The 19,317-nt window shown below is 47.8% G+C and overlaps 1 protein-coding gene across 3 annotated transcripts in view; it reads right to left on the bottom strand.

Moving 5' to 3' along the window:
- The window catches only part of ASTN2 (astrotactin 2), a 1,009,693-nt gene extending 990,692 nt beyond the window's left edge, over nt 1–19,001 (bottom strand). For 2 of the 3 annotated variants that reach the window (XM_033237646.1, XM_033237647.1), the window contains exon 1: nt 18,416–18,958. In XM_033237646.1, the coding sequence (XP_033093537.1) occupies nt 18,416–18,854 (439 nt within the window). In that variant the 5' untranslated portion in view covers nt 18,855–18,958. Of the gene's footprint in view, nt 1–18,415 lie in introns of all 3 variants that reach the window. The other variant, XM_033237645.1, reaches the window with a different exon arrangement.
- Between the last annotated feature and the right edge of the window lie 316 nt (nt 19,002–19,317).

Raw genomic sequence — 19,317 nt, 5'->3', positions numbered from 1 at the left:
ACGGGGTTTCACCATCCTGGCCAGGCCAGTCTCGAACTCCTGACTTTGTGATCCGCCCACCTCGGCCTCCCAAAGTGCTGGGATTACAGGCGTGAGCCACAGTGCCTGGCCCATCCCCTCATGCATTTATCCTTTGAGTTACAAACAATCCAATTACACTCTTTAAGTTATTTAAAAATGTACAAAACTTAATGACATATTCTGCAAATTAAAAATTTATGAGCATCCAAGAAAGTGGTTTCTAGGAGGACTAAGTTGATTTTACTATTTAAAATAAACAAAGAAAGTCACTTAAATATTGCTGTTGAATTGGGTCAGGTGCGACAACTATAAAAATTTAGAAAGGAATCATAAAACTCTAGACGAAATTACTTGGCAAGCATTTTTAGGTCCTCAGTCTCCTTTAATGAAACCAACACTGGAGATCATATCTGGTGTATTATGAGCATGGTCTATGGAAGACAGATGGCATGGAACTCCAATCAGCTGACCCAGCCTCCAAGAGGCAGCCTTGGGCCTACATCTAATAATTGGGAAATGTATGCACATTTACGTATTTTAAGTTAAAATGAAATGTTTACGGTGCATCTATTACTTTTTATGATTCTCCACTTTAATGCACTTTTTCTACTAACTGACCAACTGCCAGTCTAAATGGCTTCAAAAACAAGGATTTCTAGGGCAAAGAATTAAACCTAAATGCAGTTAGCCCTCTCCTGAATAGTTTGTCTCCCCACACAAATGGGACGTTTAAGGAAGAAGAAGAGAAGCACTGATTTAGCAATTATGTCCAATGCCATGCCAGAGACACCCACCCCCTACAGGTTGTAATAACTAGTCCAGTTGTAGCTTCTCCTTTGCTGAGCTCAGTTTCTTGTACTTCTCCTGACAGAAGAATCATCATATTCCACACTCTGTGTTTCATATGTATCTGCATGTATGTATATGTGTACATGTATGTTTCTGTTACGTGTGTGTGTGTGTATGCATATGTATGTGTAAATCAAGCAAAGGAAAGTAAAACAGGAAAATTCCCTAAGACCTAGAGGAAATCTTGAGATAGATTCAGAGGCCTGAACATTCTAGGGGGTGGTTTGTAAAGCTGGCTTAATGTAAATTATAAGATGGACAGTAAGATTCCTTCAATCACACTACCACCAAAAAATATAGGAAGAACATTAACCATCTCCTTTCCAATATATCGTGCATGGAGAATGGAGGCCGACACTGTGGTTTGGACCTAGTGCCATCCTTCTGAAACATTTTTTAAGTGTTTAAATGAATGTCTTGTTCAGATGAATTTGAAGCTCCAATGTTACAGGCAGGTAAGAGTGGAGCACTTCAGTAACAGAAATCCAGAGCAACGGCCGGGCGCGGTGGCTCAAGCCTGTAATCCCAGCACTTTGGGAGGCCGAGACGGGCGAATCACAAGGTCAGGAGATCGAGACCATCCTGGCTAACACGGTGAAACCCCGTCTCTACTAAAAAATACAAAAAAGCTAGCCGGGCGAGGTGGCTGGCGCCTGTAGTCCCAGCTACTCCGGAGGCTGAGGCAGGAGAATGGCGTAAACCCGGGAGGCGGAGCTTGCAGTGAGCTGAGATCCGGCCACTGCACTCCAGGCCGGGCGACAGAGCGAGACTCCGTCTCAAAAAAAAAAAAAAAAAAAAAGAAATCCAGAGCAACTCATACTCCCCTGATCTATCATGGAGGCCAGCTGTAGAAACCAATGCCCTAATGAAAAGACAATTCTATCAATATCCCTGCGCTGCCTGCAAGAAACTTGCAGGATGAACTCGGACAAATCTCTACCCCTCTGTTACACCAAAGGTGGCTGTTCACAAATGTATCTATTCCACATTCCTGCAAACTGTTTACCATGGCCACCTTTGAGGGATGAGTTCGGGGCGGGGGGGGTGGGGTGGAAACGGGGAGAGACTTTCAGGTTTTCCTAATATACCCAAATTGCATTAATGTATTACAACAACCTTGTATTCTTTCTGTTTTTGTTTTGTTTTTGAGATGGAGTCTAGCTCTGTCACCCAGGCTGGAATGCAGTGTCACGATCTTGGCTCACTGCAGCCTCCGCCTCCCAGGTTCAAGCAATTCTCTTGCCTCACCCTCCCGAGTAGCTGGGACTACAGATGTGCGCTGCCACACCTAGCTAATTTTTTGTATTTTTAGTAGAGATGGGGTTTCACCATGTTGGCCAGGATGGTCTTGATCTCCTGACCACTTTGTGATGCACCCGCCTCGGCCTCCCAAAGTGCTAGGATTACAGGCGTGAGCCACTGCGCCTGGCCCAAAACATAAAATTAAGGTTGGAAATTCAATAAACACGCGTGTACTCTTTGCTGGAGTTACAGATATTAAAGAGAAATGATGTTTAACTTAGAAAGCTTACATACTAACAAGAAAGGCAGACAGGCAATCAACAATATTTCTATGTAAATACTGACTGCAGTGAATATACAAAATGCTTGGGAAATAACTGTTTTGGGGGGAGCCAGGAAAGTCATCTTTTTTTTTTTTTTTTGAGACGGAGTCTCGCTCTGTCGCCCAGGCTGGAGTGCAGTGGCCAGATCTCAGCTCACTGCAAGCTCCGCCTCCCGGGTTTACGCCATTCTCTCGCCTCAGCCTCCCGAGTAGCTGGGACTACAGGCGCCCGCCATCTCGCCCGGCTAATTTTGTATTTTTTTAGTAGAGACGGGGTTTCACCGTGTTAGCCAGGATGGTCTCGATCTCCTGACCTCGTGATCCGCCCGTCTCGGCCTCCCAAAGTGCTGGGATTACAGGCTTGAGCCACCGCGCCCGGCCCGGAAAGTCATCTTAAAAGGAGTGAGGGAACATTCATGCTGGATCTTAAAAGATGATAGTTATGAGGCAGAAAATATATTTTTAAAATTTATATATTAAAGGAAATCTGACATTTAAGTGAGCAAAATTTGAATTTTAGAGGACTATTTTCGTCTCTGTGCTTGGGTCAATCAACGTTTTCCAAGTATCAAACCAGAGATGAATTTAGACGGCATTTAGACAGCACATGAGTGGGTTTTTTTGTTTGTTTTGTTTTTAACTTCAATAGATGCATACTTACTTTTGCAGGCTATCTTCCATTTACTGCAAGTTATTTTGGTGTTCCACTCATGACAGTGATACAAAGCTTCCTTTTTAAAATAAATACAACTAATCCCGTTACTACTGACCTTATGCAATAAACTTCATCTCTCTGAATGGCCATTTCTTCATCTGTAATGCGGTTTTACTAAAAATATTCATAGAAAGGGGTTTTATAAATCAAAAAGTGCAAATGTTATTATCCCAATAGTCTGTGAGCACCCTGCTTTTCAATACCACTAGAGATGCAGCACAGGGTCTGGGATGGAAGGACCACTGAAGAATTACTAAAAGTTCTTAACACAAGGCAGAGAGGCAAAGGTTTTCAGGTTGAACTGGTTTAGTCTAGGAAATGGGAATAAAATTCATCCCCTATGCTAATCCCAGTTGACTGGTAGTGATTGATGAGGCATTGCACTAAGAATCTCTGGTTATCATTAAGTGATTGATTAGCAATGTCAGTCATGAATACAGAAGTGGACAGTGGCAGCATGGCCAAACATAGTTTCCACTGATTATTCATTTATTCATTCAAAAAATGATCTATTGAGTATCTACTATATGATGGGCACATCTCTAGGCACATGGGATTCTGCAGCAAACCAGACTGGATGATTTCTCCTCTCTCTTGGAGTAGCCTATGCAGCCCAATCTTCCCCACTTCCCTGAAGGAGACCTGGCTCTTAAAATATTCACTTAATCTTCCCTGAGGCCAAAAAAAGGACTGCCATTTATTTAAGGTCACACAGCAAATCAATGGCAGAAACAGGACTAGACTCCAGGCACTACCTCCAAATTCAGCACAGCTGTGTACTCACCAGACTTGCAAAACCTGTTTGGTTTTCCTAGCTCTGCAGCTGCCCTTTCTCAGCCATCAGCCTTTCCACCTGCTCTACTTTTGTGGGGAGGACAGAACTTCTGTTTTTGTGGGGAGGACAGAACTTCTGTTCCCTCCTGGAAGCAGGCAGGCAGGTGAGCAGGGGGTTGGGGATGGGAGTGCAATTCCCTAGAGGCTTCTGTGGTTTGGAGAGATGGATTGAAGAGGTCAGAACAATAAAAGAGAGAGAGAAAAGAGGGGAGGGAGGGACAGTAGGAACCCCGCCATTGGCAGACCAGTAATTGGTTACTTCGGGCAGTCCCCCTCCCTGGGGAAAGCTAGAGAGAAAGTAATTGAAGAAGGTTCCCTAATAAATTAGTGCGAGACTGGGCTTGAAAACTCTAGTCGCACCTGGGTTCAGAGCTGAGTGTTTGATCTTCAGAGGCCCCAGAAAGGACAGAGAGAGAAGGAAAGGAGAAAGCTTTATCTAACTGTAACTCTAGCCTCAGAAGTTCCCAGAGGGAACCCTTCTCTCCCTCCTGGGCTCCTGGGATCACTTAGTTTAATCTCATTACATTAGAGATGAGGGAAAGCCTGGAAAAAAGGAGGAGACTTGACCACAGACACCCAGCGGAACTAGGACCAAAACCCACGATTTCTAGTTCTAGTCCTCTCCACCATATTACACGGCCTCTGGGTTCCATGAGATCTTTACCCACATGACTTGCTTCGAGTGATCCCAAGCTCTCTCCAACTGCAAAGGAGGGGTAGGGAAGGGGCTGGTATTAGGGATTAAGGTACAGGCTTATTTCCTTTTGTTTATTTAACAAACACATAGGTAGCATGTACTAAGCACCAGGTACTGCTGAACATACTTCATAAACTTTAGCTCCTGGAATCCTCCTCCTAATAAACAACAGAACAACCTGATGAGGTAGTGATCCATCAGAAGTGGTGTTCACAAACTATCACCCCCATTTCTGCCCATTTTGTCAGGAAATATCTACTCAGAACCTACAGTGTGATGTCCCTCAACTATGTAGCTGAGGGAGCAAAATGATGAACAAGACACACTCCCTACCTCCAAAAACCTGTCAGGTAAAGGCTTTTAAAAATAACTGAGATAGCCAAGAGTGTGGTGTATAAGGGTGCTACTTTGGTCCGGGAAGACTACTTGGAGGAGGTAATATTCGAGTTTTGTGAGCAAGGGAGAAAATGGTAGAAGGCAACTGAGAGAGAAAGGCAGATTATTTACAATTTTGTAGACACTGAAAAAGAATGAGGATTTTATCCTCAAAACAATGAGAAATAATTGCAGGTCATAAACAGGGGAGTGGCAAAATATAATTTATTGTTCGGAAGACATCATTTTGGCTACTGTGTAGAGCAGAGGTTGGCAAATGTTTTCTGTAAAGGGCCAGTTAATAAATATTTTAAGCTTTGCAGGCCGGATACTCTCTATTGCCACTGCTTGACTTTGTCATTATAGACCATAAGCAGCCACAGACAACACATAAACAAAGGCATGTGGCTGTGTTCCACTACATTTTTATTTATAGGTACTGACATCTGAATTTCATATGATTGCCACATGTCAACAAATATTATTCTTATTTTGACTTTTTGTCAACTATTTTTAAAAAGCTAATAGGCTTATGAGCTGAAACAAACAAACAAACAAGCAATTGTTTAGATTTGGCCCATGGGCTATATATAGTATGGCATAAAGAAAGGACAGAGAATGGAGAGGCAGCAGGAAGACCAGTTAGGAGGCTGATGTGGGAAAGGACGGCAGCTTGGATGAAGGTGATGCCAGTGAAAACTACGAAAAGTTAATTCTGAAAATCTGTTGTTTTTGAGACAGAGTCTAGCTCTGTCACGGAGGCTGGAGTGCAGTGGTGTGATTTCAGCTCACTGCAATCTCCACCTTCCCAGTTCAAGAGATTCTCCTGCCCCATCCTCCCCTGTAGCTGGGATTACAGGCACCTGCCACCACACCCGGATAATTTTTGTATTTTCAGTAGAGAGGGTTTCACCATGTTGGCCAGGCTGGTCTCAAATTCCTGACCAAAAGTGATCTGCCCGCCTCTGCGTCCAAAGACCTGGGATTATAGGCGTGAGCCATCGCACCTTGCCTGAGAATCATTTTAGAAGCAAAACCATCAGGGTTAGCTGACTGAAAGCAGGAGAGGCAAGGAAAAGGATGAAGAATGACTGCTTAGCTTGAAAAACTAGGCTAATAATAGTTTGATTTCCTGAGACAGGGAGATGTGGGTAGAGCAGGTTTGGGGGGCAAATCACACATCAATAGTGTGATCCCAGACAAGAAGGAGAGAAACACAGGTTTCCTACGGGCTTCTGAATAAAATAAAGGACGCTCAGTTCACTTTGAATTTCAGATAGTCAGTGAGACATTTTTAGTGTAAGTATGTCCAAAATACTGCATGGAACATACTTATACTAAACAAGTATTCATTATTTATCTGAAATTAAAATTAACTTGGCATCCTGTATTTTTATTTGCTAAACATGGCAACCCTACAGGGAGTGGGGTGGGGTGGTGGTGGTGGTGTGATGGACGGTATGTAGGTCTACAGGAAAAAGAAACCTAAGCCCAAGAGGAGAAAGAGAAGGCTTCTTACAGATGACACCCCTTAGAGCAGATGCTACAGCTAAGTTTAAGAGTTGGCCAGGTGAACCAGGAATACAAAAACAATCTAAACAGAGAGAAGAGAATGAGTATGCTACCCTCAGACATTTGCAAGTCATTAATGAGGCTAGAGCCTCAAGGGAGGAAAGGAACATCAGAGGATGAGGCTGAAGAGTTTCTCACAGGGCTTCACTTCACAGAGGTTCTCTAGGTACAGGCCAGGGTGTCAGTACATTTGCTGAAGTTCAGATTCCCAGTCCTCTCCCCAGGAGCCTCAGCAGGTCTGGCCTTGAGAGCCCAAGGTCTATGGTGATTCTGATGAGCAGCTAATTTGAGGAAAGCCTGGGTTAAATAATCTGGGAACTCTTCCACCTACAAATCCCGGGAGCCAAACAAGTTGCTGCTAACTGTAAAAGTCTTGAAAAGAGTAATTCAGATAATCAGAGGAAAGGAAGCATTGAATAACTGTGCAGCCTCCCATGGGGACCCTCTAGAATGGAGCTCTGTCCATTTGGAGGACAATAGGGTATCCAGAATGTTTGTCAAAGGATCAGTCCTGCTCCTGAATAGTCCCCTGTCTGGCACCTGGCTCTCATTTGGTGCTATCTCCCAGCTCTGTGCAAGTAGACCAGACTGTGCCTTCCCCCTGATGCCTTCCCCCAATGCCCCACCCCCTTCCCTCCTCCGCCCATAACCACCACTGAAATGATTCCCCCAAATGCAGCTATTACTGTGACTGGAAATCTCTTTACTGCTGATTCTGCTAATGGAAATGTTCCTTCCCTTTTCGGCTGCTTGCAAAGCCACTCGTGACTTCCCTGGGTGCATGAGAGCAAGGCTTTGTCAGCCAGCCACCACCAGAAGGGAGAGGATTCTGCCCCGCCTGCTCCCACAACACCCACCTGCCTCAGACTCAGTCTCTAAGAGCTCTTCTGTCCCGACTGTCCTCAAACAACCCCGGAATTCCCTGCTTTCCCCAGCTTCCCCCAGCTCCAAGAGAATGAGCAGACATCAATGGTCAATTTCATCCTTTTTTGCCTTGGTGGGAAGGAGGGGAGGTGGAGAGGAGGCATAAGAGGAGCATAAGGGAGTGGAAAGAGGGGGAGGGGAAAGGAAATTTACATTCATTATTGATTCATACCTCCACCTCCTTCCAAAAAAAGGATTCCAGGTGGCGAAGAGGCACAGAGCCCAAGCTGTGTACCAGACACTGCGCTAGGTGCTTTGCACACACTATTTCCATAAGGATCACACAGCTTAATGTAAGTAAAAAGTTAGCACAGTGCCCGGTGCTGACTAAAATGTGGTTATGGAGGGCTCTCCAAAACTAAGTGACTATGATGTTTTCTTCACTTTATTGATGGGTAAGCAGAGGCTCGGAGGAGTGGTATACATAAATCTAAAGCTAGGAATTAGCACATCTGGGATTTGATCCCAGGGCTTTTGGTCCTCAGACCTGGCAAAAGTCCCACTCAAGCACACTGCCACCATCAGAGGACCTGAGCTAGAGACTTGGCTGTGCTGTGGATTAGCGGCAGGACCTTGGAAAATGTACTTGTCTTTGCTACATAGATGGAGGAGTTGGGTTGGATCTCAAAGGCATCATTTTACCTCGTTCTAATAATCTAGAAGGATACACTATATATTTGGATTTTTAAAGCATTATAATATATTACGTGTGTGTATATATAATATAGATCCCATATTCAAGGAGGAAACACAAAAACTGCACAATGATGCTAAGAAGTACTGGGTGGACAAATCTGACAAGGTTGAGCAGGAGTAATAAGCAAGTTCACCTAGCAGGATAGCGGCTACATCTCAGACACCAGACACCCTGATCATTTCCCAAAAAAGGACATAGAGCTTATGCAAATTTCTCAGAAGACAAGATCACTGGTCCCCTAGTAAACACTTGGCAGAGCATAAGGTGACAACTCTTTGGGAATTGAAAAATGAGATCACTTGGACACAGGAAAGGGAACATCACACACCGGGGCCTATTGTGGGGTGGGGGTGGGGGGAGGGATAGCATTAGGAGATATACCTAATGTAAATGACGAGTTGATGGGTGCAGCACACCAACATGGCACAAGTATACATATGTAACAAACCTGCACGTTGTGCACATGTACCCTAGAACTTAAAGTATAATAATGGAAAAAAAAAAAAGGTTGGGGGGAAAGAAGAAAAGGGAAAAAAGAAGAAGGAAAGGGGATGGGGAAGAAAGGAGGGAAGGTGGAAAGAATAGAGGGAGGGAAGGAGAGAGGAAGGAAACCAAGAAGGTACAGAAACATCGGAGTTTGCTTGTCAAGTGGGTCCAGGAATAACAAGAGGCCTCTGGAGAGTATGAGACAAGGCCTGATGCTGTCTCAGCAAAGCAGCAAGGAGCAAGCAAAGGAGCCTGGGGAGCTGCTGAGTCAGCTCCTGGCAGCACAGAACAAGGTGCTCAGTCCCTTGGGCCTGTGAGGCTGTCACACCTGAAGTTCCTGTATAAGAAATGCCTACAACTTCTTGGTAATGAGAAGAGGATGACATAAGAAGTAAGAGTCTAGAGATGAAAAGTTGAGAGCATCTCTTGTTCTATGCAGCATGCAAGGCAGACAGAACATAGACTACAGAACCAGGCAGACCTGGGTTTGGACTGAGCTTAGCTGTATAATAGCTGTGTGATCTTGGGTAGGTTCCTTCACTCCCCTGAGCCTCAGAGCTCACCCTGTGACCTGGGATAAACTACATCTGTCCTTCAGCACTGTGGAAAGAATAGATAACAAATGTACCATCATGGCACCTGGGGCATAGTACATGTTACATAAAACGCTCACGGTTTTCATAGCCTATCCTATGCTAAGATGATAAAGTCCAGTTACATTACAACTCTGGAATTCCAACTCCTCCTGTCCCCAGTTTCCCAGCTGCCCTTCCCTAAGATGGAAGGAAAACACATAGGGTTCAGTAGATCTGGGATCTGGCATCTGCTTTACCACAGGCTTGGTGACCTTGATTTCCCCATCTTTATATAGAAGTGTTTCATTTAGATAATGTCCTAAATTTTTCCATTTCTGATATTCGATAATCCCGGAACCATGGTGTATCATTTCCCTGAAACTTGTATTGTCTCTTTGTTTGCTACAATGCAAACGTTCTAATCATTTACCTGCTTTCCAAGCTGCTCAAGACAGAGTCTTCTCCAAACACAATGATCTTTCCTTTAACCACACTGTTCTCATTAGCTATCCTGCAATCACCCCAAAATAACCAGGAGACAGGAGAAGGTAGCAGCAATGGCTACGGGTGCTTAGAAGAGGGAAGGCTCTGTGGGATGGATGGTGCAATTTCAGCCCATCTTCAGTTTTGTCTACTGTGGATTCTGGGATGACACTTAGCAAACCCAGAGTTCTAGTTCTCTAAGATCTCCTGCACACCTACAATGTGCCAAGTGAAGGGTGAGTCACCACAGCCCCAGAGATGAAGGAGGTACATTAGCTGCTCACAGGGTGCACAGGCAAACAGTGTGAGACAGATGAGGAAACATACAGCGTACATTCTGGTCTCACTGTGCTCCAAGCCACCTTTACTTTTCATCAGTAGAGACTCCTTTGGGCTTTCCTGCACCCATCGTTGGTCCTGTTTGGAGCAGTGTGGGAAATTCTTGTGAAACATAAGTCAGACTTTGGCACTCTTTTGCTTAAAATTCTGCAGAGCTCTTGATTTCACTCAGAGTCAAAGCACAAATCCTGACAGTAGTTTGTACGGCCCTACACGACTGGGCTCTTCTTTTCTTCTCTGACATCCTGTCCTGCCACCCCTCCTCCTCTACCACCACTTGTTCACTGCATTCCAGCCACACTGACCTTCATGCTGTCCCTTGAAAGGTCCAGGTGTGCTCCTAAACTAGATAATCAGCTTGGATTATCCAGCTAGGAGCTGTTCTCTGCCTGGAATGTACTTTTCCTAGATATCTGCTTGGCTAACTCCTTCCCCCTACTTTAGCCTTTGTTCCAACCTCACATTCTCAATAAGCTCTTCTCATTCTATGCTATTTAATATTAAAACCCATGTCCTTATCTCAGAACTCTTGATTCTCTTTTCCCTTAATTTTTCCCTTTTCTGTAGAATTTTTCATCTTCTCACATACTACATAATTTACTTATTATGTCTGTTGTCATTGTCCCCTCCCTAACACACACACACACACACACCACACACACACACACAAACACAGAGGGATAAAAGCTCTCTGAATGCACAGATCTTTGTCTTTTGTTCTCTGATGTATCCTAGGTACACAGAACAGTGCCTCTCACATCACTAGTGCTCAGTAATGCAAAGGGCCTGGCTATGATTATAGCAGTCTTTATTGATAGTGGGCACCAAGGCTCAGAGTGTTCAACTCTGGTACAGAAGGGTCAGAAAAGGCTTCAAAAATAAGCTGACACCTGAATTCGGTCTTGAAAGGTAAGAAGGCATTTCCCCAGTGGGTGGTGAGGTAAAGGTGCTGAATAAGAAGGAAGGGTTCTTAGTAGAGAACAATCTGGCAGAGCGTGATCAGGGACCTTGTACTACTACGATAGGGAGGGGGAAATTCATCATCTTCAGAACAATGGGGAACCAGTGAAGTGCTTTACAAGAGGATGGCCATTATCAGATTTGGGCTTTTAATAAAATCACTTTGTCTGCAAGTACAGAGGATGGATTAGAGGGGATAAGACTAGAGGTAGACAGACCAGTGCGTTGACTGTTGAAATTGTAGTAGAGAGAAGTGTTGAGGCCTGAGCTTGACAGTGACTGCAGCACTGGGGATGAAGTAGTTTCCCTTCATAGTTTGTAACCTACAACATCCTTGTCAAATTTCAACTCACAGACTTGGATGCTTATATATTCTAGTATGCTAGTAAGAAAGCTACACATATTTCAGTTTTGAATCTTGCATTGCATAGTCACCACCCACTCCTTTTCCATTCAAAAGGGAGTTCTTTTGGGGGGCTATTGTCCAAAAGAGCTATAATCAGTAGAGAAAAGCCAGTGAAAGGAGAGAGCAAGTGCTAGAAAATAGAACAACTCTCATTGAGCACTGCTGCCTGCCTCTTTCTGGGGCAGAAAGGCTGTCTGCTCTGTTGCAAGGAAAGAAAAACCAGTTCTCTCTCTCACTATAGTTAATCTTTTGTTGCCACTAGCTGGTCAGTATGAGAACTTGGGAGACTATCAGCTCTGGAAAGGAAGCCTCTTCTAATGCTGCTCCACCCCAAGGTTAAACCTGACTCTTTTTTTCCTTTCCTGGAAAAGAGCAGACTTCCTCCACCCACCCCCAAAGGCACCTAGGGTGACAGGCAGTGAGGCTTCCTTCTGCCCCAGAACAAAACCCATCAACTCAGGTGCTTAGGATAGATTGGTGCCAATCAGTTGGATACTCAGGCAGGAAAACCAATTCAATTTCCCTAAAGAGATTTTTCCTTGTAGACTTTTTTTTTTTTTTTTTTTTTGTGGCAAGGGGAGAAGGAAAGAGTGTCCTCCTTTATGATGTTGAACTAACTTGTAGAATCTGTGATGTGTTTAAACCCAATGGCTCTTGTGAGAGGCCCAGCAATGTGATAGAAAGAGGCAATGTGGGATTCAAGACAACTGGGCTTACATTTGGACGGTAGGGTAAGTTTCTCCCCTTGTCTAGGCCTCAGTGTTACCATATACAATGGAGGGGTTGAATTCAGTGCCCTATGAGTCTGTGATGGTGGGAGCCCATCAAAGTCGACGGTTGCAGTGACAGTTTTCCAGACTTCATTCAAGAGGTCACTGTCAGTCTATTCTCCTCTCCCCACATCACACACGTTCACAATGGCCTATGGCAAACAAGGCTTAGTGTATAACAAAGCAAGGAGGTGAGGAGCAGGAGGCTTTGCCAGCCAAAGGCCTACTCAATCCTCCTGCTGCATCTGCTATAAATTAAAATCACAGAGTAGTTTTGCAGACTGAGGGCCCAGTTCAGGAAAATGATCAAGCCGTGGGTCACGCCAAAGCTTGCAGAGCTCTGCTGCCTAGGTTGGTATCACTGACCCCTGAAGAAATAGCAAATCTGGTCTGCCTTGACCAAATCTAAGCCTTGCTAATGGGTGAAATGAACTCTCCCCTCTCTCCGCCCTATGCTGTCTCAGAAACATAGTACTTTCTGAGGGGAGACAACATATTTCACTCTGCTCTGAGCATTAAATAAATTTCATCAGCTTTGAGATGGAAAGAAGTAGGGTGGGGTATGGAGTGAGGGAAGTAAGTGGAAAAGAGTAGAAGAATTAGATCAGAGGTCACTAAACACCACCTCGCCCAAGACCCTTGTTTACAATGTCCCAGAAACCTAGACCATCACACCAAGATGGGAACTTGAAGTTTAACTGCTACCCAAATATCTCATTTAGCAGTAAGGGACTTGGTGACCAAATGAAGAAATAGCATGCATTGTTTTAAACATATCTTTGTTTTGAGAAATCACATTTTCTTGCTTCTCCATCACAGAATCTTTCTCTCACAAATAATAAAAGAACGGCGGAATTGATGCTAATGAACATTCTGTGGTCAGAAACCCCCAGAGAAGACACAGCTTATGACTATTTGTAAGCATTTTTTCCTCCCTCCAAAAAAATTACCACCCGCTTTGATTCAGCAAAAGCAGGTTAAAGCAAAATTGAGTAAGCACTCATTGCCCACCTTTAGAACCAAACCAGAAAGCAATAAGGGTATACAACTCAAATGTCTGCAAGGGTGTGGGTCCTTTCTTCAAATGTCTGCCAAACAGAGGTCCAGTCTGTGCTTGAATACCTATAAGGTGGATTGTATTACCATTTGGGGTCAGCATACTGGGTTGTTGGAAAGCTCCAGGGGACACAGCCTCCTGTAGGGCTCAGCTCTATCCTCTCAGATTTTTCAAGACATTCATTAGAACCAGACACCCTCCCCTTCTCCAAAAGAAAACATACTCCTCATTTGTGTAGACTTTTCTTTATGGACAACGTATCCCCCTGCCACACAGGCTGGAGTGCAGTGATATGGGCACAGCTCACTGTAGCCTCAAACTTCTGGGTATAAGTGATCCTCCTGCTTCAGCCTCCCAAGTAGCCACCACACTCAGCTCATTGTTGACATTTAAAGGAAGCTTCTCCAGCTCTCCGTGGCTAAACTCCCTTCTCCCAACAATTCTTCTGGCCAGGTTCCTGGCCCCCCACTCCCTCAAGGAACCCTTGCTGACTTGAACAAGTTGGCATTTCAAACCGAATCTTCCTCCTCCTTCCAGGCCATAAGCTTCTTGCATAAAGCATCCTTTGGGACGGTCCTTTGGGACCACACCAGCTCTATGCATGCAAGTGTACTTAAACACAGACTAATGAATAGCTTTTCTTTCTTCACACTCCCTCTCCCAAATACAGAGAACACGCCTCTCCTGTCAGGTTGATATGGCAAGCAAATTACTAAAAAAGTTGACAATGCGTGCTTATTCAATTTTATTACTTTTACCTGCTTTTGCTGAGTCAAAGCAGGTGGTAAACAGTCTTGCCTGACCACTATCAAGCACAGAAAAAAGGATGACATTTCCCTGCCTGTGGGAATGAAAGCTAAATCCACAAGCAGACCCCGGGGGCCGCCTGGGGGTAAGTGAGGACTGAGTGACATGCAGGTTCACCTTAGAAGCCCTGGGCTGGCAGTTGTTCCGGCTCAAATTCTTTCTTTTCTATCAGTCCTTCCCACCACCCTCATGTTACCAGTAAAGGAAAATAGACAGTACAAAGCAAGAGGAGCTATCAGAGTCACGGAGTAGGTCAGGGCACTTCGAGTTCATAGAATCTTTACACGAAAGGATTATTTTAGAGCTCATCTACCCACTCATATTGCAGCAGAAAGAATTGAAGCTCTGGGGGATAAATGACTTATTCAAGGTCACAGTGAGCCAAGCTGAGATTTCCAGATCCTAACCAGCATTAAATTTCTAAGCTGCATTTTAGCATTCAACTTTTCCTCATTTTGCCTATTAAATCCTCCAAGGCTTAGTTCAGGTTCTTTCTGGTCCAGAAAGTGTCCCCAATCTTCTCCAAGTCTACAGAAATGCCTTCCTTCCCTGATGCTACAGAATGTATCATCTCCATCACTCATTGGCACCAATGAATAAAATGCCTTTTGATTTCCAAAAGTCACGAAACTTTGAGCTGGAAGGGTCATTGGATGTCATTTAATTCATGTTTCACTTTCAAACTTACATAGGTCAGTTCACCAAGGTAGCTGAAGTTCCTTTGGAGAAAAGTTCTTGTCTAACAATCCTGATGATTGTTATCCCTCTCTACTCAGCACCATAACCTGCATAAACTTCGTATTTGGTTCAGAATGCCAGTTTAGCAACCTACAAGAATGTAGGTGTCTGCCATTTATTCCTGGTATGATTTGGATTAGGTGTTTGACCTCTCTAAAAATACTTCATCTGACAAATGGGAGTAACAGTAGAGCCCACTCCATATATGTTATGTGAACTAATAATACAAGGCAGGAAGAAAGCTCTTAGCATCACATTAAGGATTCAATAACTATTTGCTATTCTTCGATCACTTTCAGGGAGATTCAGTTTGTCAATGTCATTGACTTATAATCAGATCCTAAAGAAGAGTCCCAGGCAAACAAACTTTGGAGATAGTTCACACCTGAAGGAAACTTTCATCTACTTAAGGTAGGCTGAAATTTGATAGGGAGACTAGAAATACAAAAAGGAAAGGATCTGCAAAAAAAAAGGGAGACTTTCTTCCAGAATGGGCATTATCAATAATAGCTGCTAACTGAAACAAAAGAGGCAGAATGGAGGGAGGCAGGGTTAAGTGTGAAGGTGACCTTCGTGCATGCAGATGGGAGATAGTATGTGCAAAATTACCTTGAGGTCCCCCATTTGAGTTTGAGCAAACTGAGAATTCTCCCTTTTGTTTGTCCCCCTTTAATACCAGGGATGGTTTACCCCCACTAATTCTGGTCCCAGGACCCAAAGTGACCAGAGGGCTTTGGTGGACACCATCACCCCCTAGCGGTGGCTTCACACTCCCCACTATTGGCAGAAATTGGCATTTACCAACTTTGCATGCCCAGCTGTGGCACTGGCCATGTCCGAATCCCCTGAACTGACAAGCTGATAGTGAAAGCTGCCCAACTCGCCAGAGACAAACGCTAGGCAGGATGTTTAAAAGTCTGGGGATGGGATGGGGCTGCCTTGGGACACTAGAAAGAGATGGCCATAAATGACTCATAGTATCAGCCCCAACCCCACCCCTCCCACCACCCCCACCCCTCCCACCACCCCCACCTCACCCCTCCCACTCCCCAACCCCCAGCCGCCACCAACTCTCATTTCCGGCCAGCTAGGCCCTCCCAGAGCTCATTGTGCACTCCGTGTTTACACACAAACAGTCGAAGACCAACACAAATAAAAATCCCACGTCTCCCTACACAGCTCCTGCTATACCCAGCCATCTGGTGACTACCTCGCTAGCCAAATCCCCGTTGGGAGCGCCTAAAGCTGCCAGCCCAGGGCGCTAGGGGGAAAAGGAGGAGGCAAGAACCCAATCCCCCACAAGCATCCAAAGGGCTCAGCGCTGCCAAGGAGGCCAGCCCCGTGCTCTCCAAGGTGCAGAGGGTCCCAAGCTGCCAGACTCAGGGGCCGTGCATCAGAGGAGGGGGAAGGCTCCATGTGCAGGTTGTTGCCAGGAGACTCTCAAGCAACACATGGGTCCTGGGGGAATCAAGACTTCTAGTTCCTCACTCAGCTCCTTATTCAGCTTGTCCCAGGCTCACAGGCACCCATCCTGTTCGAAAGCCAAAGTTAAAAATGGCAAAGATTGTCAGTTCCAGGAATCCCGGGGCACCTATATGGGTGGCTGGACCAGGTCCTCCATATCCTCGAAGACTTGAAATGCTCTGTGGTCCTCACTGCCAAGTCAGGCCATACCCAAGGATCGTCTCATCTCTTCACTTGAATGGCCGTTTGGGGGACGGGAGGATTTCTACCCCTCATCTCTCAGAGTACCCCGGAGTAGAGAAATCTAAAGGATGAAGGGAGAAGGGCAGGATTGGAAGTGGTAGTGAAGGGATACCTTCTGTGTCTCCAGAAAGACCCTTCCCCACGCGGAGGTGGCAAGAGCCAGCGGTGAGCCTGAGGTTAGTCCGGCGGCTCTCTAAGGAACACCACCTCCACGCTCCTTCCCTTTCTCGGACAGGGGCAGCCCCACGGGTGCACGTAGGAAGAGTACTGGTCTGTGTGTGTCCGCTCGCGTGTATGCGTGTGTGTGTCTGTTTGGTGCGTCGCACCCCAGATGCGCGCCGCGGGGAGTCCCCGGGGACCCTGCAGGGCGCTCCGCTGCCCCGCCTCCGGGAACGCTAGGCATGCTCAGGTTACAGCCTGCGAGGGCGGGTACAGGGGCCCGAACCCCGAGGTTCAAGTTCAGCAGGGGAACCACTGGCACTCGCTCAAATCCCCAGAGGCGGTAGCTTGAAAGGATGGGGAGTGGGTCACAAAAATACTTTTAACAATATCAGGGCTACCAGGAGAGCGGAGCCTAGTCCGCTGATTATTCTGTGGGTCTTTTCAGGTGAGCAAGGAGTTAACCTCGGAAGTTCAGGGATCGTAAAGGTTCTCACCTGGAAGGCCCGTCACCCTGCAGTGCCCGAGGCGGATCCCGCCGAGGCACAGACCCGGGGAAGAAGACCTCGGGGTCTGGGCGAGCCCCTGGTGCCTCACGGGCGCTGTTGTTGGCCAGACTCCGACAACAAATACGGCCCCGCGCCCCCAAGAGGGGAGGGGAGAGCGAGCAAGCAGCGAGCGCGGAAGAGCTAAGGGGAACAACATTTTTGTAAACGCTCTCCGAGATAATTAAGCTATCAATTACCCGGGTGGGAAATCAGCCGCGCTTCCCACAGCTCCACTGAAGGGCCGACTCCTCCGGGATTCGCGCAGGGAACCAGCAGGCAGCAAGCTGCTGGAGAACTTTTCTGATTAACTTTTCCGTTGGAGCCCCCCACCCACACCCGTCTCCTCTCCTCTCCTTTTTCTTGTCTTTAAGTTATTATTATTAGCCCAGGGAGTGAGCTGCAAGAACAAACCTGCTCTCTGCCTGGAGGTGGGTAGAAAGGGAAGGCGATAACGCGGGTAGAGGGAGGCTCTAAACGTGGAGACCTCGGACTCTGAATCCCAGTTCTCAGAAACCACTCAAGTCTCTCCAGCCCCATTTCACAGATGGCCAAAACTGAGGCCCAGAAAAGGGAAGCGACTTGTCCAAGGTCACTCAGCCTGCGGAAGCCACGCTTTTGCGGGTTGAGCGATTCCACATGGAGCTACTCCTTTCCGACTCTCATGAAAAATCCATGTGGAAGGGCAGAACCCGCAACTCCGAGGCGAGAGCGAGGGGGCGGTGACGGCGGGTGGCCAGTGGCGTTGCCCGGAGGAGAAGTGGGCGGCTCGACCCGAAACTGGCTTAGGATCTGGGATGCTCCGGCCCCTAGCCAGAGCACCTTCAGCGAATGGGGTCTCCGGTGTCCGGGATGGATCAGGCAGAGCTCAAGGTCCGGACTGAGAGGCAGAGGGGCAGGTTCCCACCTCTGGAGGGTTGGCACGCCCCCAGGCTCCCGCCGCGCGCTCTCCAGGACCTCCTCCCCCACCCTCCTTTCCAACCACCTGTGCGACCTCCGGGCCCCTTCTCTACCCTCTGCCAACCCCACTCGGGGCAGCCCCGGGAGGGGATCCCCAGGGCGCCCCCACCCGTCCGGCCTCACGCAGGGGCTCGGGGTTTCTTGGGATCCAGCGTGTGCCGGCACCCAGCCTTACCCAGGGTGAAGAAGGGCAGCTCGGTGTTGTCCAGATCGTCCTGCACCGCGATGCGCCCCGGCAGCTCGTTACGCACAAAGAGCAGGAGGCGCGACTCCGCGGCGGTGCCGGCAGAGCCAGGAGAGCCCGGGGACGCGGCGGCGGCGGCTCCGGCCCCGGTCCCAGCCCCGGCCCCGGCGCGGGCGCCGCTCCAGCCGATGTCGCTCTCCCGCAGGGCGGGCAGTGTGGACACCGTGACGGTCTTCAGCCGGCACGGGCTGTCGGGCTCCTGCGAGGCAGCGGCGGTGGCGCCGGCCAGCAGCGGCGGCGGCGGCAGCAGGAGCAGGAACAGCAGCAGCAGCGGCGGCAGTGGCGGCGGCCCCGGGTGGAAGCGGAGCCTCGGCCGCCCCCAGAGCCCCGAGCCGGGGCCAGGGCTGAGCCGGGCGCCGGCGGCGGCCATGGCGGGAGGGGTTGCGGTGCTGCGGGTGGCGGCGGCGGTGGCGAAGGAGGAAGAGGAGGCAGCGGCGGAGACCGCGGACGCCGAAGCGAACCAGGACGCCCGAGCTAAGGAGCGGAGAGAGCCGCTCGCCAGCAGCCCCCAGCTCCGGGCTCCGCCTCCCGATCGGCCCTGGACCGCCCCCCCGCGCCGCCTCCCCGGGCCCCGCCGCCCGTCCCCGGTCTCCGGCTCCCCCCGCAGACCCCGAGCGTTTCGGAGGCTCCGCCCGGCCTCGTGCAAGTCCCAGTGGCTCCCTCCCCTTTCCCAAGATCCCCCAATCCCGCCTTCACAGCATTATTTAGCCACAACGCCCCTCCCTAAACTCCCCAAATTCACAATACTTAGGGCCCCCTCGGGTCCCCCCAAACCCCCCTGACTCAACCCAGCTCTCCTAGCTTCACCCCACCTTCGGCTCAACCCAGAGGCT

The sequence above is a fragment of the Trachypithecus francoisi genome, unplaced genomic scaffold (assembly GCF_009764315.1).
Source record: "Trachypithecus francoisi isolate TF-2019V2 unplaced genomic scaffold, Tfra_2.0 Lachesis_group16, whole genome shotgun sequence".
NCBI classification, from domain to species: domain Eukaryota; kingdom Metazoa; phylum Chordata; class Mammalia; order Primates; family Cercopithecidae; genus Trachypithecus; species Trachypithecus francoisi.
Note: the sequence above shows the minus strand (reverse complement) of the source record. Positions and strands in the feature narration are given on the sequence as shown.